Source organism: Mustela nivalis (assembly GCF_964662115.1).
Source record: "Mustela nivalis genome assembly, chromosome: 12".
In the NCBI taxonomy this organism is placed as follows: Eukaryota; Metazoa; Chordata; class Mammalia; order Carnivora; family Mustelidae; genus Mustela; species Mustela nivalis.
The window spans coordinates 69,030,206-69,053,724 of NC_139031.1; the positions used below are offsets into that span (position 1 = coordinate 69,030,206).

A 23,519-nucleotide genomic window follows, 5' to 3' on the forward strand; every position below is an offset into this window, starting at 1 on the left:
ACATATAGATGGGTTTTGTTTTTTTATCCATTCTGATACCCTGTGTCTTTTGACAGGGGCATTTAGCCCATTCACATTCAGGGTAACTATTGAGAGATATGAATTTACTGCCATTGTATTGCCTGTAAGGTGACTGTTACTGTATATGGTCTCTGTTCCTTTCTGATATACCACTTGTAGGCTCTCTCTTTGCTTAGAGGACCCCTTTCAATATTTCCTGTAGAGCTGGTTTGGTATTTGCAAATTCTTTCAGTTGTTGTTTGTCCTGGAAGCTTTTAATCTCTCCTTCTATTTTCAATGATAGACTAGCTGGATATAGTATTCTGGGCTGCATGTTTTTCTCGTTTAGTGCTCTAAAAATATCATGCCAGCTCTTTCTGGCCTGCCAGGTTTCTGTGGATAAGTCAGCTGCCAATCTAATATTTTTACCAATTTATGTTACAGACTTCTTTTCCCGGGCTGCTTTCAGGATTTTCTCTTTGTCACTGAGACTTGTAAATTTTACTATTAGGTGACGGGGTGTGGGCCTATTCTTATTGATTTTGAGGGGTGTTCTCTGAACCTCCTGAATTTTGATGCTTGTTCCCTTTGCCATATTGGGGAAATTCTCCCCAATAATTCTCTCCATTATACCTTCTGCTCCCCTCTCTCTTTCTTCTTCTTCTGGAATCCCAATTATTCTAATGTTGTTTTGTCTTATGGTGTCACTTATCTCTCGAATTCTCCCCTCGTGGTCCAGTAGCTGTTTGTCCCTCTTTTGCCCAGCTTCTTTATTCTCTGTCATTTGGTCTTCTATATCACTAATTCTTTCTTCTGCCTCATTTATCCTAGCAGTTAGAGCCTCCATTTTTGATTGCACCTCATTAATAGCTTTTTTGATTTCAACTTGGTTAGATTTTAGTTCTTTTATTTCTCCAGAAAGGGCTTTTATATCTCTCGAGAGGGTTTCTCTAATATCTTCCATGCCTTTTTCGAGCCCAGCTAGAACCTTGAGAATTGTCATTCTGAACTCTAGATCTGACATATTACCGATGTCTGTATTGATTAGGTCCCTAGCCTTCGGTACTGCCTCTTGTTCTTTTTTTTTGTGTTGAATTTTTACGTCTTGTCATTTTGGCCAGATAAGAGTAAATGAAGGGGCAAGTAAAATACTAAAAGGGTGGCAACAACCCCAGGAAAATATGCTTTAACCAAATTAGAAGAGATCCAAAATCGTGAGTGGGTAGAAAGGGGATAAAAAGAGGTTCAAAAAGGAAGAAAGGGAAAAAAAAAAAAAGCAAGGAAAAAAAAAAGAATTTTTTAAAAAAGAAAACACCTAAGAAAAATGTAAAAAAGAAAAAATATATATATTAGATAAACTAGTTAAAAAACGTTAAAAAAGAAAAAGGTAACAGTTAAAAAAAAAAAAATTTTACCCGAAGGCGAAAAAAAAAAAAAAAAATGAAAAAGAAAAAGTTAAATTAACTGCAAGACTAAAAAAAAATCACAGGAAAAAAGCCATGAGTTCCGTGCTTGGCTTTCTCCTCCTCTGGAATTCTGCTGCTCTCCTTGGTATTGAAACCGCACTCCTTGGTAGGTGAACTTGGTCTCGGCTGGATTTCTTGTTGATCTTCTGGGGGAGGGGCCTGTTGTAGTGATTCTCAAGTGTCTTTGCCCCAGGCGGAATTACACCGCCCTTACCCGGGGCCAGGGTGAGTAATCCGCTCGGGTTTGCTTTCAGGAGCTTTTGTTCCCTGAGCGCTTTCCGTAGAGTTCCTTTCCGTAGAGTTCCTTTCCGTAGAGTTCCGGAGGACGGGAATACAAATGGTGGCCTCCTGGTCTCCGGCCTGGAGGAGCTGAGAGCCCAGGGCCCCACTCCTCAGTGCGCCCTCAGAGAACAGCGCCCAGTTACTCCCGTCTGCCTGACCTCCGGCCGTGCTCCGAGATCACCCAGCCTGCGACCGGTTCAAGGTAACACCGAGCTGTGAGCTTACTGTCGGCTCTGTCTCTGCAGCCGGCTTTCCCGTTCCAATACCCGCAAGCTCTGCGACACTCAGACACCCCCGATCCTTCTGTGACCCTGCGGGACCTGAGGCCACGCTGACCCCGCGTGGGCTTCGCCCCGGTTTAGCCTCTGGAGCGATGTCCCTCAGCGGAACAAACTTTTAAAAGTCCTGATTTTGCGCGCGGTTGCTCCGCTGCTTGCCGGGAGCCGGCCCCTCCCCCCGGGGTCTATCTTCCCGTCGCTTTGGATTCACTTCTCCGCCGGTCCTACCTTTCAGAAAGTGGTTGTTTTTCTGTTTCCAGAATTGCTGTTCTTCTTCTCTTCGATCTGCCGATGGATTTTCAGGTGTTTGCAAACTTTAGATAAGCTATCTAGCTGATCTCCGGCTAGCTGAAGCAGTCTCAGCTTGCTACTTCTCCGCCATCTTGACTCCTCTCCTGCCCTTCATCTTGTATTTTTAAAGTTTTACTTATTTTCTTATTAGATAGCATTCAACTATAAGTTACTTGTATTACTGAGGAAATACTCAGAGAATGACCTCTGTATTCCTAAGAGAGTCTTCCTTAAAATTCAATTACTGCATAGTAAATACTGCCAAACATTTCTGTCTTCTGCTTAATCTAGATCAACTTCATTACCGTGGGACTAAATTTGACAACAAATACTATAATACTCAAATCTACTTTCCTGTGTAAAGCTGAGTGAATGTTACCCAGGATATAACCTATAAATCTTCCAAATAGTTCATTCAGTTCAATAGCTCTGAAACAGAGGCTATTCTGACTCCGAGAGCAATTAGTATAAATTATAGTTCTGTGCACTATTTTATTCACTAACATCAGTTATCTCTGTAAATCTTATTTGATTATCAAATGTCACTGTTACTGGTATTACACAAACAATACAGAAGAGATGTCCATTTGAAAACCTGCCAGCCTCTATTTTATGCCTAAACAGGGAAATGAAATATAGACTACTAAGTTATCAAAAAAGTTATCACAGAATAAATAACACCAAATAAGAAAATTCAATTAGATTGTCACCTTATTAGAACTGATCCTTATTATGTAAAAGAAGTAACTTAGGAAACTATCAATGGGGTAAAAATTTTTACCCCATATTTTGGGGGGGAGGGGCAGAGGGAGAGAGAGAATTAATCTAAAGCAGGCTCCATGCTCAGCATGGAGCCCCCCTGATGTGGGGCTCGATCTTACAACCCTGAGATCATACCTGAGCTGACAACAAGAGTTGGACATTTAACAAACTGAGTCACCCAGGTGCCCCTGGAGTTGATCATTTAATAATACTTGATGACACAATGTAAACAAATAGAGATAAAAATGTTCCTTTTAAAAATTTTTCGTAAGGTTAGGCTTCGATTCTCTATATACTGTAACCTGAGCCATGATACTCTACATAACTTAGATTCTCTATATATTGTAACTCAGAGTTATGATACATTATCTAGGTGACTGCAGATACCTGTGGCAGAAATGGTTATAGGTACACAAAATGCTCCAGTGTAGAACTGTTGCTTGTAGCCAAGTCACTGAATTCTGGGCAATGGAATATGTACAGGAGTAACATATATATAAATAACACTTCAGGTATATTATTTATTATGTATTATTCATTCTATAACCATTTTCTGAGAGCTTAGTGTATGTCAGGTACTATGGAAACAAAAAACATTAAAAGCTACCCTCTAAGAGCTCACAGGTTAATCTAGAAGAAAAGCAAATGAGGAGATTACTATAAAATTGTACTTTAACTGTATGACACAGGATGTAGTAGGAATAGACAGGAAGGTCTTGGTTCAGACTTGGGAACACATAAGCGGAAAGGATTCCTGGAAGACATGGTTACTAAGGAAAAGCAAGAGTGGGTAAGTAGAGAAATGGGGAGATGACAGACCAGGTAAACAAATCTGGGTCATGAAGGTCTACTAAAGGGTTTGGATGGTTTTAAGTCCATGGAGAGCTAGCTAATGGCAATATGAAAAATTAATAGGATGAAAGAAGAATGACAACACTGGAGACCAGGACTCAGCAGACTATGATTTAGATGGAAACGAATGACAGCCTGAATTTAAGTCAGTGGCAGTGGGAATGGAAAGACCTAGAGAGGGAGTCGGGGGTGGGGAGAAGGGAAGATGAGAGACACTTAAGAAGAGAAATGATGAGACTGTGGCCAAATGTAACAGGTTTGGAGGAGTAAACTACGACTCTCACATTTCTGGCAGTGTAATTTGATGAATGTGATGCTTGTGTATCAAGATAGTGGGAAAAAAGAGGAGTTTAGGTGTGGACATCCTTAGATTGAAGAAAAAAAAAATGTTAAACAGACATTTAGAAGCCCAACCTCAAATACTTTACTAAAGTCAGGCTGCAGATACACTCTTTATTATTTGGGTGGTTTTTGAAAGCTTCAGTTTCGTTAGATAAATGTCTGCCCACTTGGGAGGCATCTTTACAACATGTATTTTAAGCCTCACCCTCACCTAATGACTTAGACTTGAAAACAGTTTAGGAATCTCTGTTTAGTTTCTCAGGTAATCCTCATTTATACTAAAATTTACAAGCCACTGGTATATAAAGTGGGAATAATCTCAAGTACAGAACCCTAGGAAATATCAATATTGAACGTAGGGATTCTAGAAAGTTATATATCAAATTATTCACAGTGATGACCAAAGGATGATGAAATAGAGAATTTTAAATTTTCTTCTGATCAAAAAATTACATAAAAAATTTTGGAAATTGACATTCTATTTTGGTTTTGATGATACAAATTTATAGTTCAAACAGACCGGTAAGCCAGGCAGAAGAGCCATTCACCTTTCTCTTTTTCAAAATAATTTTTAAATCAGAAAAAAAGTATCTTTGAAACCAACCAAAATATCCAATATAAACTGTGCAATGATGGGGTCCAACTCAGCATGTGACAACAATCAGAATGGCTGCCTTAAGTATCACAGAGAACTTAAAACTGAGTATTTTTCCTGAGTAAAGTTGGTAATGTCCTTTAAATAGCAACAACAAAAAACCCTAAAACAAAACAAAACAAACAAATTTAAAAAGGGTTGTATATTTTTGTGTTGACTCCACAACTTCTCTTTGTACACTTCACAGTGAGAAACAGCTTTTATATAAAATAAATGTAACTGACAGTACTAATACTACAATTGTTAGGTATTTAACTGACTTTAGTAAAAATTAATGTTAAAACTAGGACTAGGACTATGGATTCCAAACTTCAACCCTGTTCAAATCAGGCACATTTCTAAAATTAGACAATCCATAAGCTGATTTAGTAGCCTGGTTTTTAAAACACAAACTTCCCATTTCTCCTCTATGATTTATAGCCACTTTGTACTCCAAAATATGGAATGTTCTAAGTATGCTGGGTACATACTACAGTAACCACTACACAAAAAACAACTTAGGCTTGTTTAACAAACCATTTTGTTTTATACTGATATAGTAAAATAGCCGTATTTTAACTCAGAAGTTTCAAAAGGCATTTATGTACAGAAGCACAAGACATTTTTCATTACCATGAGCTCGAAGTAAAGCTTCAGCAGTAAACAGTGGAGCCTGAAGCATGTCTGCTGTCTCCACAATAAGCATATCTTTCAATCTACGAAGGTCCTGAGGCCGTAATCCTTCATATGGCTTTGAAAAGAAGAAAATCAAGTTAAACTGGCTGTTATACTCTTAGGAAATCCTGAATGCCTATAAACAAATATATGTGATAATCATTTAATTCAATCTTCCTGTTTCAGTATGATTACTGAAGTTAAAAAGGCTCTGTGCGCCTTTTCATCATCAAGAATCTCAAACTACTGTTTTACAAATCTTACACAAGCTATGAAAATGGGATACTAAGGCTCATGCGATCTTCTTATTCTAAAATAAAGGCACCAGGGGCACCTGGGTGGCTCAGTGGGTTAAGCCGCTGCCTTCGACTCAGGTCGTGGTCTCAGGGTCCTGGGATCGAGTCCCGCGGCTGGCTCTCTGCTCAGCAGGGAGCCTGCTTTCTCCTCTCTCTCTCTTTCTCTGCCTGCCTTCTGCCTACTTGTGATCTCTCTCTGTCAAATAAATAAATAAAATTCTTAAAAAAAAAAAATAAAGGCACCATACTATAAAGATGATCTTACTTTATAATTTTTAAAAATTTGGGTAATCCAAAAAAATAATTAGAAATAAAAACCTATAATACCACCCCACTGAGCAATAATCATGAGTAAAGTTCTCAAGTATTTTTATCCAGTCTGCCTTTTATAAATCAATTATATATGTAAATACATATGTTCACTGAGTTTAACCACTGAATCACCAAACATATACACTTACTAAGATCCAATGTGGATTATTAATGGGATTGTATGATACTTCCTAATTAACCTGGGGAGATGTGACTATGCTATACTATTCAGAATTCTTAGTCATAAACATATTACCTCTGTTTATTCAAGTATTTGTTAATGTCCTTTATATAGGTACTATATAGTCTTCTTTATATAGGTACTATATCATCTCAAGTTTTTTTATTCTTTTGTAATCTTTTATCTTTGCTTTTAAAAGAAAACATAAAAAGTGTTTCACTATTCAGACTGTTAACATTTTTGCTATACTTGTTTCAAGTCCTTTGTAAAACAAAATGAAACACAAGAAGCAAAATTTTATGGAGCAATTTCCCCTCCACTCTCATCCATTGGGGAATGTGCGTCTCAATACTCTCCATCATGGATCCCTGAAAACATCGATAGTACTGAACCCTACATATGTAGTTTTTCCCTATACATACATACTTATGATAAAGTTTATGAATTAAGCACAGTAAGAGATTAACAACAATAATAAAACAATTATAATATACTGTAATTGTTGTATGAACGTGGTTTCTCTCTCTCAAAATATCTTACTGGACTGTGTTCACCCTTCTTGTGATGAAATGAGTGGTAAAATGCCTGTGTGATGAGATCAAGTGAGGTGAATAACACAGGCATTATGATACAGTATTAGGCTACTACTGACCTTCTGAGGATGTGTCAGAAGGAAGATCATTTGCTTCTGGCTTGCAATTGACTGCAGGTAACAGACCACGGGGACAAGGACAGGATAATGTAAAACCTAAAATAATCTGTAATATGTTTTCCCCATTACATTTCCCTAATTCTCCCTATCATTGCCTATGGAAATGCTTATCATGAATTTGTTGTATGGTTGTCATAACATTATAACGTAACTTAGGCAATTTCCTTTTATTTTTACTCAATATTGTGCTATTAACATCGATATATTGTCTACTTCAATTCCTTTAAACAGTTGTAATCAGTTTACTACAGTAAGCACAGACTAAAGGCCAAAGACAAAAGCAGTTGAAATTCCCAAGAATTGAGGCTGTCCTGTAGCAGCCATATCACAATCTTCAGAGACCTCTGGGCAATTAGCAAATCTCATCCGTTTTAGTTGACTTACAGATATTTTTAGAATAAGCTACTATCTTTATTTCTTGCTTCACTTTGGGGGGGGGGGGTATTTGTGAAAACCATTTCCCCAATTCTTTTTTTTTTTTTTTTTAAAGATTTGAAAGAGAGAGAGAGAGAGAGAGAGAGAGCGCACACATGGGGGAAGGGGCAGGAGAGGGAGGCAGAGCAGATTTCCCACTGAATGGGGAGCCCAATGAGGAAGGGAGTGGGGCTCAATTCCATGCACCCTCAGCCAAAACAAAGAGTTGGAGGCTTAACAACTGAGCCACTCAGGCACCCTCCTTTCACCAATTCTTTAACCACATATGACTGAGATTCTATTCAACAGGGATAATTTTTCTCACTTGACATGATAAATTTCTTAACCCTTATAATCCCCAAATTATCATATACAGTTTGCTTTTCAGCTAATTTGTGAATCACACTTTCCCCTGCAAAAATCTAAGAAATCCTTTTATGGTTAAAGTTATAGTATTCACTCCAGTAGATAATTTACACATTATGTAAAACGTTACTTCTAAAAAATATGTTCCAAGTTTCGACTTGGGATTCCAGATACCTCTTCTGCCTCAGCAACAAGAATGGGCATTTCTTGACATTCCTAGTGGTGGCAACTGTACACTTCCTTGTATTATTTCCTAAATATTCTTTTTATTTTTTTAATTTTTAATTTTTTAGGTTTTTATTTGAATTAGTTGACATAGAGTGTAATACTAGTTTCAGGAGTACAATATAGTGATTCAACACTCCCATATAACACCCAATCTAAATGCTCTTTTTTAGATTAGCTACCATTCTACTTTATTGATGTGAGCCAAATGAGATTTGATCTTAGGTATGTTTAAAAAGAGAGAATATAAAACAATCTAAAAAAATTCAGTTTTAAATTTAGGTTACAATGGAAGAAAAATAGTTCTTGAAACAGAAAGACATATTGCTTTCATGAACAAGTAACATATTCACTCTGAATCTCTGCAACAAAACTGTAATTAGGTCATGTGAAGCATTTCAATACATTGCTCAGTCCCAAGTGGGCACTAGCCTTCTCTTCTGCAAGAACGATTAAAATGAAGGTGCCTTTCTCTTTCTTGCTGGAAAGATAAACTGCTTCTATTTTCAAATTAAACACAATGTAGTATTAACCTTCAAATCAGGTACTGATACAGAGAAAGAACAAGGAAACTAATTTAAAAAGGTAAGAGCAAATAAAAGTACCTCTTTTGCACTAGTGCTTTCTTCTGCTACCAAAATACCACTGAAAAAATGTGAAAGAGCCCAACATACAAACTGTACCCCTTTGGCTATCATGTATAAAGTGACAATATCTTCAAAAACTGTTTCAGAGAAGACTACAACAAAGTATTCATGAAAGAATTTATTTCTTTTCACAATGAAAACAGCTTTCCCCAATTATATAGGTAAAACATACTTATTGTTAAAAAATGAAAAATGGGTACTTACATACCCAAATGTATTAGTAATTGTTAAAATTTTAGAAGATGTGAAAGGAACCCAGGGAACAAAGAATATTTCCAATTCTTCTTAGTATCTCTCATTAGCTGATCCATGAGCTTAGCCAGGAGGAGAGAGGGGAAAGAACAGGTAGAATGTCTAGGATTCTCCGACTCTTCCCTTTGTTTCCATTTCTTCTCTTCTTACTCATCTGTCCTCCCCTGGAATTAAGGCCTGGTCTACCCTGATCTGTACTTTGATCTAAGAGGAAGGCAGCTGCTCTTGCACGGTAGGCTAAACCTGTTAACCAGAGAAGCCAGCTAAGGCAATGTCCACCATATGGGTTTCCTGAAAGAAAAAGAGCCTGAGCCTTCCTGAGTTATTAACTCAGAGAGAAGCGGCAGGGGAAATTTGTTAGATGGCTTTCATAACAACATATTGTTCCGTTTTCCCTCCATTTACCCACATATAGTCACACAGTCTACTATAGAGCCTGACCCCTAACTAGGTCCAAAACTCACCAGTTTCTCTTCCGTCCTTACAGGTTTATGTAAATTAAATACACTCTTTCCAGCCATCACTCCAACAAACCATCTTGTTTTTATTTCCTCATGGCAGTTACCACTCTCACAAATTGTGTTTATTTACTTTTTTAACCTTATTTGTGTGCTTCTATATTGATTCCAGTACATAAGCACCTAGAGGACAGGACCTTATCTTTGTTCCTCACTGTATCTTCAAGCTCCTAAAAGTGTCTGGCAGAGTGGTTAGTCACTCAGAGTTTCACTGAATGATGGGTGAAGAAACAGATTTTATCCATTTATAAACTAATCTGAAGGGAAACTTAATTAAAATCTATCAAGAAGAAATTATAGATATAAAATACTATACAGTGTCCAGATCATTAACTGAATTGAGAAACTTAGCTAAAATAAACACCTTGGGAATATGAACCTTTTAAACCACCTAATTATGGGCGCCTGGGTGGCTCAGTTGGTTAAGTGACTGCCTTAAGCTCAGGTCAAGATCCCGGAGTCGCGGGATTGAGTCCCGCATTGGGCTCCCAGCTCCATGGGGAGTCTACTTCTCCCTCTGACCTTCTCCTCACTCATTCTCTCTCTCAAATAAATAAATAAAATATTAAACTACCTAAAATTATGTAGTTTAATACAATTACATAGCAGACCATGTAAAACTATTAGCAGAGACAGAATAATCCAAAAGTTGATCAGAGTCAAAGCAGAAAGTACAAAATGAATTTTAAAGAAAGAGTTGGTTTTATTTTTTAAATTGCTATGAAACACACCTTACTTAAAAATAACAATTTTAGGGATACATGGGGGGCTCAGTCGTTTAAGCATCTACCTTCAGCTCAGGTCATAAACTCAAGGTCCTGAAAGAGATCCCCATGTTGGGCTCCCTGACCAGCGGGGAGTCTGCCTCTCTCTCCCCACCCCAACTTGTGCTTTCCCTTTCTCTCTTCCAAATAAATAAAGTCTTTAAAAAATGCTCAATTTTAAAATGTACAATTCAGTTCAACAATGTTGTATAACCACCACATGCATCTAATTCCTAAACATTCTTAACATCCCAAAATAAAACTCCATACCCATTAATAGTAGTCTCTCCCTAGTCCTTCCTCTTCCCTGACACTGGCAAACACTAGTGTACTTTCTGTCTCTATGGATTTACCTATTCTGGATATTTTCTATAAATGGAGTTATTTAACATCGGACTTTTTCTGTCTGCCTTCTCCTGATAGCACAATGTTTCTGAGATTGACCCTTATTGTAGCATGTTAGTACTTCTTTCCTTTTTATGATTAATATACCATCGTGTATGTTTACTACACATTTTATTTATCCACATTTGTTGATAGAGATTTGGGTCATCTCCATAGAGATTTGGGTCATCTCCAACTTTTAGTTATTGTGAACAGTGCTGCTATAAGCATTTGTGTACAAGTAGTTACAAAAGTATTGTTTTTTACATTATGAAATAAGAGACAAAAATAATCTAATATAGATTAAAAACAAAACGATAAAACTAGGACAAATATAGGGGCATATGATTATAATATTAACCTAAACACAAATTCAGAAGCCACAGAGGAAGAAAAATTTACATCTGAATATTCTAAGTAAAAAACTTGGGATAAAGAAAAATAAAGTTTTCTTGGAAAGCATTAAGAAAATACAAACAATCCATAGGGAAAAAAGCAAATAAACAATAAATTTACAGAATAACTGAATAAATTCAAATAGGTACCACTTACCTAAACTAGCAAAAATTAAAAACACTGATAATATCTAAGGCTAGCAGAAATGTGAGGAAATTCCTTCATATTAATATTTAACACTCTTTCATATTCTCTAATATGCTACTAGAAGAAAATAATTTGATATAATCTTTTAGGACAGTTTAACAGCATCTATTAACCATAACATGTATATATTTCATGATCCATCAAACCAATTTCTACAAATTTATAGGGAATATACTTTCAAAATGTGTAGATACATGCAGTAACAATGATAAAATGATCATGATTAAAACAGCATACATTTAAATAACACATATAATGACTCAGGTACTGTTCCAAGTATTTACATATATTATATCTCATTTAAGGATCACTACAACTCTACAAAGCAGGGACCATTATGATCTCCATTTTAAGGAAGAAGAAATCGAAGCAGAGAGACTGAATAAACTCCTCAAGGTCATACAGTAGTCAGTCATGGGGGTAAGATATGAATCCAGTCAGTGTGATTTCAGATCTTTTTTTTTTTTTTTTAAGATTTTATTTATTTATTTGACAGCGAAAGACACACTGAGAGAGGGAATACAAGCAGGGGGAGTGGAAGGAGAAGCAGGTTTCCTGCTACGCAGGGAGCCCGATGCAGTACCTGATCCCAAGACCCTGAGATCACGACCTGAGCTGCAGGCAGGTGCTTAATGACTGAGCCACCCAGGCGCCCCAGATCCATGTTTTAAACCACAAGAATGACACAACTGGATAAAGATAAATATGTAACAAGTAGATAAATATTCACTTTAGTCTTGTTTTTAGTAACAAAAAATATCTAAATTAATAAGTAAATGGTTAAAATACGTAGATTATATGTTCTGACTTAGGAAAGATGTTCATGATGTATTGTTAAGTTGAAAAACTATTTTAGAGTTGGCAAGGATGTGGAGAAAAAGGAACCCTCACATACTATTTGTGAGAATGTAAACTGATGCAGCCACTGTGGAAAACAGGATGGAGACTCCTCAAAAAATTAAAAGCAAAAATACCATATGACCTAGTAATTCCACTATTGGATTATTTACCTAAAGAACTCAAAAACATTAATTTGAAAAGATATATGTACCCTTATGTTTACTACATCATTATTTGTAATAGCCAAGATATGGGAGCAATCTAAACGCACACTGATAGATGAATGGGTAAAATGTGGTGTCCCTACACATACCTGATAGAATATTATTCAGCTGTTAAAATAAAAAGGTGAGATCTTGCAATTTATAACAACTCTGATGGACCTAAAGGGTATTATGCTAAGGGAAATAAGGCAGAGAAAGACAAATATCATATGATATCCCTTATATGGGGAATCCAAAAAAAACCCCAAATAAATAAACAAAAAAAAACAAAAAGAAGAAACAGACACATAAATACAGAGGATTAATGGTTGCTAGAGGGAGGGATGGTCAGAGGTGGGTGGTGGGCAAAATGGATGAAGGGGAGTTGGAGAAATAAGGCTTCCAGTTACGGAATAAATAAGTCACAGGAGTAAGAGATATAGCATAGGAAATCAAGTCAATGGTACTGTGACAGAGTTGTGTAGTGACATATTATAGCAATTTATGGTGACCGAATATTTGTGGTGAGCACAGCATAACATATAAACTTGCTGATCACCATGCTGTACAACTGAAACTAGTATAACACTGTGTGTCAACTATACTTCAATTAAAAAAAAATTAAAAAATACTCAATATACTTACTATATGACCCTACTTTTGCATTAAAAATTCTGTATCACATATGTTTGCTTAAGTCTGGTAGCACACACAAGAAACTTCCCACTGTGGGGTAGAGTAAGAAAGGAGGAAATTTTAAAAAAATTTTTTAGCATAAATAGACATAGATTTTAAGAAATGCGTGTAAACAGAAAAAATAATAACGGAAAAACAAAAAATAATAATGGTAAAAAGATTATCCATTATCCATTAATCCATAAAATATCCATTATTATCCATTATCCATAATTACCACTTTAGTATACTTCACTCTTCTCTCAATACATACTAGTCTTTTCTTTATAATTAGTATCAAACTGTTCTGTAACTTTTAACTTAATAGTCTATTATAGTTATATTAAGATCATTTAGATCTTAAATCGATTGATAATGATTACTATTATTTTCTGATTTACTTATAAGATAGTATCTTTGATATAATAGCCTGAATATACTCATAAATGTCTTTCAATTTAATCATGTCACATTATTTCTAGATTATTGTTCAAATGCTGCCTTCTGACTAAATTATTTTATATTACAGTAATAGTTTCTTTTTTTTTAAATTTTTTTTTAAGATTTTATGTATTTGAGAGAAAGTGAGAGAGCATGAAAGGGGAGAAGGTCAGAGGGAGAAGCAGACTTACCATGGAGCTGGGAGCCCAATGTGGGACTTGAACATGACCTGAGTCGAAGGCAGTTGCTTAACCAACTGAGTCACCCAGGCACCCTACAGTAATAGTTTCTATGCCTGACTCAAGATGATGGAGCATAAAAAGATAGGCAGTATAGCAAATAGAGAAGTCAGAAGAATCAAGTTTAGCTCCCTTTGATCCTGGTACATTATTCAGCTATTTTCTGATTTATCTTCCTTACTTAAAAAAAGAAAGGGGCATAACTATTATTCACCATTACAATGTAGATTCAACAACCATGTGAAAGTGCTTAGGACATCATCCTCTCTTCCTCTGTATACTTAATCTGAATAAGCATTCCCACAAAATAACCTAGGAAACAAAAAGGGTAAAGAAATATACATTTCTGGGGGTATCTGGGTGGCTCAGATGGTTAAGCATCTGCCTTCGGCTCAGGTAATGATCCCAGGGTCCTAGGATTGAGCCCTGCATTGGGCTACCTGCTTGGCGGGGAGCCTGCTTTTCCCTCTCCCTCCCTCTCTTCTAGTCCCCTGCTTGGGCTCTCTTGCTCTCTGTTAAACAAACAAACAAACAAATAAATAAAACAACCCCCCCCCCCCAACACACAAATTTCTGAATTCCAAGAAGCTCAGTTCCTTTAACAATCTGGAGAGTACAGAAGCTCAAAAACTGTTGAGAATTCATGGGGAAAAACCCCAAACAATATAATTATTTTTCTGAATACACGGAAACAATAGTTAGTATAAGTCCTTTTAGAATCAAGCTGGCATTGAACATGGAGGAACCAGAATAATTTTGGGAGGAAAAAATGTATTGTGTCTTATAATTTACTTAATACTTCTATGGATGTACACTGTGTCAAACAATAAAAATACTCTGTTGATTAAGGCAGTTATAATGCTGGCCCTCATGGAGCAGACAATCTAATAGGAAAGAAAAGTAAAAAACAAGTAAATACATAAACAAAATAACTACAGCATGTGATGAGTGTTATAAAAATAGGGTATTATGGTAAAGAATAATAGAAGGAGAAGGACCTATTTGTGAAAAAATAGCTCAAGATGGCTTCTCTGAAGAACTACTGAGCCATCCAAGAGAAAAACTGGGAGATTTCTGATAGAAGAAACAGCAAATGCAAAAGCCTCAGTATAGTCTAGGTATTATAATTAGAGCAAAGTGTGTTGGGGAGAAAGCTTTGAGGTAATGTTGGAAAGGTAAGTAGTGGTAAGACTATATAAGGTCCTATATCTGAGCAAACAGTTTGGATTTTATTCTAAGTACATTGAAAAGCTACTAAGTAATTTAGAAGAGATTTATATGATCTAATTTAAGTTTAAAAATGTACAAAATGGGTACAAAATGGATTCTAAGGGGATCAAAACAGAAGGAAGGAGGCCAGTTAGGAAACCCAGATGGAGAGGGCCTTGGACAGCATGAGTAGAGACCAGGAAGAATAAATGGATTCAGATTACACTTTTGGAGGTAAAACTGACAAGATTCCCAGACTGTTTGGGCATAAGAAGAAATGAGGAATTGAGAATGCTTGCCCATTTATGCCTTAGCAACTATTTATTGAAACAAGAAAGACTTGAAACCAAAGAACAATGCTCCTGAAGCTAAGGGAACAATGTTTTCCTAAGAAGGGAAAGGTCAATTGTGTCAAGTGCTGCCGAAGAATTCAAGTAAGGTGAAGAGAGAGAAATACCTACTGGATTTGGCAACATGATGACTTTTGATGTCCACAACAAATGCACCTTCATCACAACAGAAGGGAAGAAAGTCACACTGCAAAGGGCTGAAGAGTGAATGGAAGGTGAGGAAGTTGGTTATGTATAGACAGCTCTTAAATTTTGTTTTTCTCAGAAGATCAGAGATATGGGGCTACCACTGCAGGGGAAGAGGGGCAGGGCTAGGAAAGAGTGGTCAATGGAGAAAAGGTTTTGTTTTTGTTTTTTACGATAAAAGTTACCTAAGCATGTTTATTAAGAACACTCCAGAAAACAGAGAAGGATTGAGGAACAGGAGGTCTGCAGTTTTAGAACAGTGCGAATGGTCAGGGCTTCACATTACACATCAGCCTCTCTACTGAAATGTAAGTAAGCACGGGTGCCTGGGTGGCTCTTAAGCGTCTAACTCTTGGTTTCGGCTTAGGTCTGATCTTGGGGTTGTAAGACTGAGCCCTGTATGGGGTGCTATGCTCAGCGCGGAGTCTACTGGAATTTCTCTCTCCCTCTGTCCCTCCTCCTACCCTCCTACCCTACCCTTTCAAATAAATATATCTTTAAAATAAATAAATATAAGTAAGCATATTTACATATGTTAGAGCACAGTTCCCACTTCCAGGTTTTCTACATGTAGTTTCATAATCATGGCAATGTAGATGATGGTGAAGAAGACCACATGAATTGGATTTTAAAGTAGAAAAATAAAATAGTATAAAATCACCATGTAATAAAATTAGAACTTATGAAAAGAAAAAAAAATCCATATATTTTTTAATTTAAAAATAAAACAAAACAGAATTGTACCTCTCGTTTGTCTAATGCAGCATATTCAGCTTCTATTTCTTCAGCTTCGGGATCTCGTGAGAACACCATTTGTGATTCCAGATTGAGAGCCAAATCTTTGTGGTGTTGCTTTTCAGCACAATCACAAGGAGTATCTTTATTTTCATTCTCGGCAAATAAATCTCCTCCATGTTTTACTAAAAGCTAAAAGAGATATTTTCAAAAACTTGCAACCACAGATTTAAACAAGTTATTTTATGCTACATATTTGAAAAAATAACTATATAATGAAACACACCAAAAACATAAAGTATGTACTTAGAATAACAAAAGTTATTTATATACGAGTAGCTTCTGATTTTAAGATGGTAATTCTTATTTATCGGTATTAGGGTGATTTCCTTTGATTAAAAACAGTAACAACAAAAGCCAATTTATTAAACTTTAAAAAGAAATTCAAACATTCCACCCAATTAAAAAAAATAAAGTTTTGGGATGCCTGGGTGGCTCAGTTGGTTGAGCAGCTGCCTTCGGCTCAGGTCATGATCCCGTCGTCCTGGGATCGAGTCCCGCATCGGGCTCCTTGCTCAGCAGGGAGCCTGCTTCTCCCTCTGCCTCTGCCTGCCATTCTGTCTGCCTGTACTCCCTCTCTCTCCCTCTTCTCTCTGATAAATAAATAAAATCTTTAAAAAAAAATAAAGTTTTACTTAAAAATAAAAGCATTTTATGGTTACTCAATGCTTTAGATCATATAAATTTCTATAATTTTTTTTTTTTTTTAGATTTTATTTATTTATTTGACAGACAAAGATCACAAGTAGGCAGAGAGGCAGGCAGAGAGAGAGGAGGAAGCAGGCTCTCTACTGAGCAGAGAGCCCAATGCGGGGCTCGATCCCAGGACCCTGGGATCATGACCCGAGCCGAAGGCAGCGGCTTTAACCCACTGAGCCACCCAGGCGCCCCTCTATAAATTTTCTTAAACAAGAACACTGGCAATACTGTTACTTTAACCACTAATGACTGAATGCCTGACATGGCGGACAAAAGTTTTCATTTATATCCTCATTATCCAGTCTATCACTGAACTGAAATTAGGAAGACAAAAATCACTGAAGCAAAACGGTTTCCAATAGTCCTCAAAGTAAGTGAGAATAAGCACTGATAACCAAGTTGGGAAGATACTGTATCAAACAATCTTTCAATTTTTAAAGGTGGGATTTTGCCCAAAGAAATCTCACCTTAAAAATACATGAAAGAGTAAAAACAAAACAAAACATGGAAGAGTTACTTGTCTTGTTTACTACTGAGGTTTCCAATAGTTTTGCAAAGTTAAATATGTTGTTACTAAAGGCTATTATGTCTGCAGAGACATTATTAGGAAGGACATAAATGCCATGAGCATGACAATCTAGGACATAATCTACCTTAAAGAATAGTGCGACAATTAGTCATGGAGCTGATTCTTTTATAGAATTCAGTCATGACCACAATAACATAGTAGCAGCCACCATTTAGTGTCTTTTAAGTTCCAAACACTATGTTAAGTATTTCAAGTACATATTCTTATTTATAAACAGCCCCAGGGACAGTATGATGTCTCAGAGAAGTTAAGTAACTTGGTCAAAGTTACCCACCTATTAAGCAGAAGATCTGAGATTCACACAGAAGTTTGACCAATTTCTTATAACCATAACTGGCTATTGTTCTGCCACACAGAATAGCTTGCTATCATATAAATTAAAAGAAGTCAAATGCATCCTTGTCCACGGTCAAGTTCTACCCGGATTTTACTTATGATCTAAATATGAGTAGCTTCACTTTTCACGTTTTATGTCATCAAATAAAAATTTTCTTCCATATAATTTTATCTCCCTCCCTCCAACAAACACAGAGATCTTCTTATAAAGTTCCTTTATTGCTTTTGGAACTGGAATCCTTATGATTCTTTGATAGTCATTCCAAGAGGCCTAATGAAATAAGGGACTTCTATCTGTCAGGCCTGAAAGCCATGGGCTAATTTGACAAGCCCAATGGATATGACTTCAGCTTCTTGGTCAAGGCTGAGGGTATATCTCAGGGTAAAAAAAAAAAAAAAAAAAAAATTTTTTTTTAATTATAAAAGCAAACACAGAAACAAATCAAGAAGAATATGGCTTGTGGCCACAAAGCGCAAAATATTTACTCTTTATATCTGGCTCTTTACAAAAAACGTATGCTAGGCATCGCTCTAATCAGTCACTATTGCAGCCACATTCTAGAGCCCAAAGGCAAGGTCATATTAACTGCTATTAACTGTTCTAGTTGAAGAACCTCTCTAGTCAAAGTGTGGTCTGGAGATCAGTAGTACTACCTGGGAGTTTGTTAGAAACGCTGAATCTCAGCATAATCATCCACACCCCTCCCTCCCACTCCAGGCTTCTGAATCAGAATCTGATTCTGATGTCCAAGAGATTCTTATGCATATAAAAATTTGAGGGGTTAGGGGGTTAAGTGTCTGTCTTTGGCTCAGGTTGTGATCTCAGGGTCCTGGGATTAGCCCGTGTTGGGCTCCCTGCTCAGCGGTGAGTCCACTTCTCCCTCTCCCTCTGTCCTTCACTCCTGCTCTCTCTCTCTCTCAAATAAAGGAATAAAATCTTTAAAAAATTTTTGATAAGCACTGACCCTAGACTACTACCTATGTTGCTGTTGAAAAGGATATGTTTATATGAACTAACATAGTCAGTACTGGGAACTTGAAGAAAGTCCACAGACTTACCATACCTACAGCAGAGTCTATTACCTGTTTTTAGCCATTCTGCTTGCTCCACAGCTTATCTAATCCTAACAGAGAATTAACTATTTGCTTCTGAGTCTATTACCTGTTTTTAGCCATTCTGCTTGCTCCACAGCTTATCTAATCCTAACAGAGAATTAACTATTTGCTTCTGACCACTATGAAATTAGGAGAGCTGACTTTATTTTCTGGTTCTTTATTCAGAGTAGTAGAAAATGATTTCTGAAATGCATACTGGTAAAGATTTCAAAGCCATGATTTGATTTCCTTTACAACAGATACTGCCATAGGAGAGATTCTAAATATCAGCAAACAAGATAAATCATCTTTACCTTAATGCTCCATTCTTTAGGAAAGACAACAAAATTTAAGAGGCTGTGGTATTCTAGAACATTGGTAAGGGGAACCTTCTTAGGAGGATATGCTGGAGTGCAGACTGCATTCTTTGGCATTAAAAAAAAATGGGTATGCGAAATGTCATTGCTGAAAAGTCACTGCTGAACACATATGCAACTTGGGAGAGATTTCTGGCCTTCTAATAATCTGTCTTTGAAAGGGGTCCTCAAATGACTGGAGTGGAGGTGAGGGAACTACAACGACCTGTGTCTCATTGCTGCAACTGGCACTTGGAGGAAAAACTCCTAACTGGTGATGACCCACAGGGTCCATATTTGCAGCATTTGTTTTGGCAGGGAAAACCAGCATTGTGTACTTCTGGCACAGAAGCTGAGTAACAGCAGTACTGCTTGACAATGGAGCAGTACTTTAAAAAAGTACTTCAGCTTGCTGATATTTGGGGCATGAAGTTGGGAACATCAGTAAGTGAAAGATGTATTAGGTAGGGATATTAGTGAAACTGATGCTACAAAAGTCAAGTGTTCTGCTTTTATATAATAAGGGACTTATATCCGGTTCTGAAGAGATAGTTTTTTTTTTTTTAAATGCTTCAACCAAAGCATTATAACTAAGTATCAATTTCCTCACTCTTAAAGCAAAGAGAACTGAATACTTTATTCAAATGTGACTTTTAGCCTCTCTTGCACACTCAGTGGTACATAAAATGTTCTACCTTAAAAGAAATATCCAATTATCACTATCTCAACACTTCTGTTCATTTATTTTGCCTTCCTTTCTCTTTATAATCTCAGAGGAAGAGGGGTAGTAGGGCAGCCCCCTAGTCTGCAAGACAAATCCCTTCCCACTCCTTTGATCTATCATCTAAATAGCTGGACTCTGCACAAATCAATTAACTTCTTTAAGTCTCTATTTGCACAGGTCCATCTAGAAAATGAGGCTTATATAATCCTAAGAAAAGATGTTACAAAACAAGATGACAGCCAAAGTCTGTTCTAATTAAAAATCACCATTTCTTCATCTCTATTTCCTGTATGACCTTGAGTACTCCATTACCCCTCTATCTTCACTCTTTCTGGTACAGGTGTTCTTTCCTTAATTCTGTTATCCTTCCAGTTACTTTCCTAATATTTTCCTTTCTTTCTTAACCACATTTTTCAAATTGGTGACAGACACCCACGATCTCTCCACTTCCTTAGAAAAGACTCAATTGTTCCCAGCAGTCTGACTTCTATCCTGACCATTTCACTAAAACATTACTTCTGAAAATCATTAGTACTCTCAAATTCAACAGCTTTTCTCAGTCTTCTAACTGCTTTACCTTTTTCAGCATGTCACATGACTGATTACCTCCTCCCCCTGAAATCTTCTCTTGTTATCTATGACAGTATTATACCAGTTCTCTTCTCTGCTTTTTCTTTTTCTTTCTTTCTTTCTTTTTTTTTTTTTTTTTTTTAAGATTTTATTTATTCATTTGACAGAGACCACAAGTAAGCAGAGAGGCTGGTAGAGAGAGAGAGGAGAAAGCAGGCTCCCTGCTGAGCAGAGAGCCCGATGCGGGTCTCCCTCCCAGGACCCTGGGATCATGACCCTAGCCGAAGGCAGAGACTTTAACCCACTGAGCCACCCAGGCGCCCCATCACCCAGGGCTTCTGATGAAAGACTGCTCGAACGTGTGGCTTTTGCCTCTGTGTCTTCATCTCTGACAGGGAGCAGCAAAGGAGGCCTAACGGAAAGGATGACAAACACTGGCTTTAACCCACTGAACCACCCAGGCACCCCTTCTCAGCTTTTTTTTTTTCTATTTGCTTCACAGGCCACTTCTTTTCACTCACTCTAAACACAGGCATTCTCCAAATAGGCGCTGTAACTTTAACTCTAGTTTTGTCTATAATCTAAATCTTTCCTTGGATTTCTCACCTCTACCTTGTTTTTAGTTTTTAGTTATCAACTCTATGCTGATGACACTTAATTCTAAATTTATTTTTTTTAAAAAGATTTTATTTATTTATTTGACAGAGAGAGGCACAGCAAGAGAGAAAACACAAGCAGGGGGAGTGGGATTGCTGAGCAGGAAGCCTGATGTGGGACTCGATCCCAGGACCTAGGATCGTGACCTGAGCCAAAGGCAGGCGCTTAATGACTGAGCTACCCAGGTGCCCCTAAATTTATATTCTTTACCCTCAAACAACTAGTACTAATTTTCAATAGCCTGAAACACCTAAGACCCCAATTTCCATCCTTCTAAATGAAAACTCAGTATGTTCTCCCTTCTTTTCAGCAAATTCCCTTATCTCATCTCACTTTTAAAATGTCTGTTAATTGTCAGCAGGCTTCAAAGTGAGCCAGGTTCAAAACCATGCTCACTCTAATTAAAAATAATTTATTCTACTCTAATTATAAACAATAATATCAGATTGCTACAGAAAAGGTGGAAAACCAATAAAAGAAAAACTCTATCACCCAAAGATAGCTTAACATTAACATTTTAAAGCCTCCATCATTTTTTAAAAATTGCACACATTTAACTTTTTTAAGCAAGCTCTAGGCCCAAGGAGGGGCTTGAACTCATGATCCTAAGAGTCACATGCTCTGTGCTCTACAAACTGAGCCAGCTGGGGGCCCTCAAACTCTCCATCATTTTAAACCCTTAGTCTCCCCTGCTGTCTTTTGTCAACTGACCAAGTTACCAAATGCTACCAAGTCCTCACAATGTCCCTTGCATCAACCTTACCCTTTCTGATTCCAAAACCACCACACAAATCGAGTCTCTTTATCAGTTCCTACCAGAATTAGTATAATAATCTAAAACCTATCACTCCCTCTACTACACTGGTTTTCAACCTTGGCTGACCACTGGAATCAGCTGAAGAATTTGAAGTTTCAAATACTGATATGTTTGGGCTCTACTCTCAGAAATGCCAACTTTATTGATTTGAGACACGGTCTACACCATGGGATTTTTTTTGGTGCAGCCAGTTTACAACCACTATTCCAGCACAAAAGTTTTCAAACTGTGTGAGAATCATCCAGATGGCCTGACAATCATATTAGAGGGAACCAGGGTGGGGATTAGATATATGTTCTTTCTACAAAAAGTGTTATGATTCCATTGTAGGTGTCCCACTAATTACACTCTAAGTCAGGGTTTCTCAAACCTTAATGCGAATATGAATCACTTTGGAATCTTGTTAAACTACAGATTCAGGGGATGCCTGGGTGACTCAGTATGTTAAGAACCGGACTCTGGATTTTGGATCTGGTCATGATCGCAGAGTTCTGGGAGTAAGCCCTGTATCAAGCTCCTCGCTCAGTGGGGAGTCTATTTCTCCCCTCTCTCTCTGCTCCTCCCTCTGTTCTCTCTCTTTTTCTCCAAAATAAATTTTAAAAATCTTAAAAAAAACAAAACTACAGATTCAGATTCATCTGGTCTGGAACCAGCCCAGAGATTTTGCGTTTCCAAGAAGTTTCCTAAATAACTGATGCCAATGCCAATCTGAGGACCATCCTTTGTGTAGCAAGGCTTCAAAACAATGTTTTACAAGTCCGCCATTCTAATCTATTGTACATAACAACCATTAGGCTAATCTTACTATATTTGCTTTCATAATAGTACTTTTCCAATCAAAAATGTTGATGGCTCAGTTTTCTATAAATAAATTCCAAATTATTAACCTTGACATTAGTATTTTCTACTTGGTATGGCCTCTATCTTCATTTTAAGTTATCTGTCTAATCACTCTTCTGCAAAATACTTTAACCTGCATATGTCTGAGATCTACGACTGCTTCTCAAACTCTGACATGTAAACATATAACCAGAGGAATTTGCTTAAAACTTGGTGTGAGTACAGCCCCAGAGACTCTGATTTAGAATCTGGAGGCCTGGTGGGCCCAGACTTCGTATTTATAACAAGCTCCCAAGGCTAAGTGATGCTGCAGGTCTGATGTGCACTTTTTTTTTTTAATTTACAAGACAGAGAGAGGAAGATCACAAGTAGGCAGAGAGGCAGGCAGAGAGAGGGGGAAGCAGGCTCCCTGCTGAGCAGAGAGCCCAAAGCAGGACTTGATCCCAGGACCCTGAGATCATGACCTGAGCCAAAGGCAGAGGCTTAACCCACTGAGCCACTCAGGTGCCCCCTGAGGGGCACATTTTAAGCATCTTCCTCCAAATACTGAAATCTTACCTACTCAAATCATACTAGTACCCATGTAATCTTCCAGGATAAGTAAAATTAAAATGGTCTTCTTTTCCTTTCAATGCCTATAAC

The 23,519-nt window shown here is 37.2% G+C and overlaps 1 protein-coding gene across 5 annotated transcripts in view; it reads right to left on the reverse strand.

Moving 5' to 3' along the window:
- Nucleotides 1-23,519, reverse strand: part of ANKIB1 (ankyrin repeat and IBR domain containing 1) — a 261,525-nt gene that overhangs the window by 60,275 nt on the left and 177,731 nt on the right. For all 5 annotated transcript variants that reach the window (XM_082692603.1, XM_082692606.1, XM_082692602.1 and 2 more), the window contains 2 exons: nt 16,144-16,326; nt 5,541-5,658 (listed from right to left, as the gene is read on the reverse strand). In XM_082692603.1, the coding sequence (XP_082548729.1) occupies nt 5,541-5,658; nt 16,144-16,326 (301 nt within the window). The remainder of the gene's footprint in view (nt 1-5,540; nt 5,659-16,143; nt 16,327-23,519) is intronic.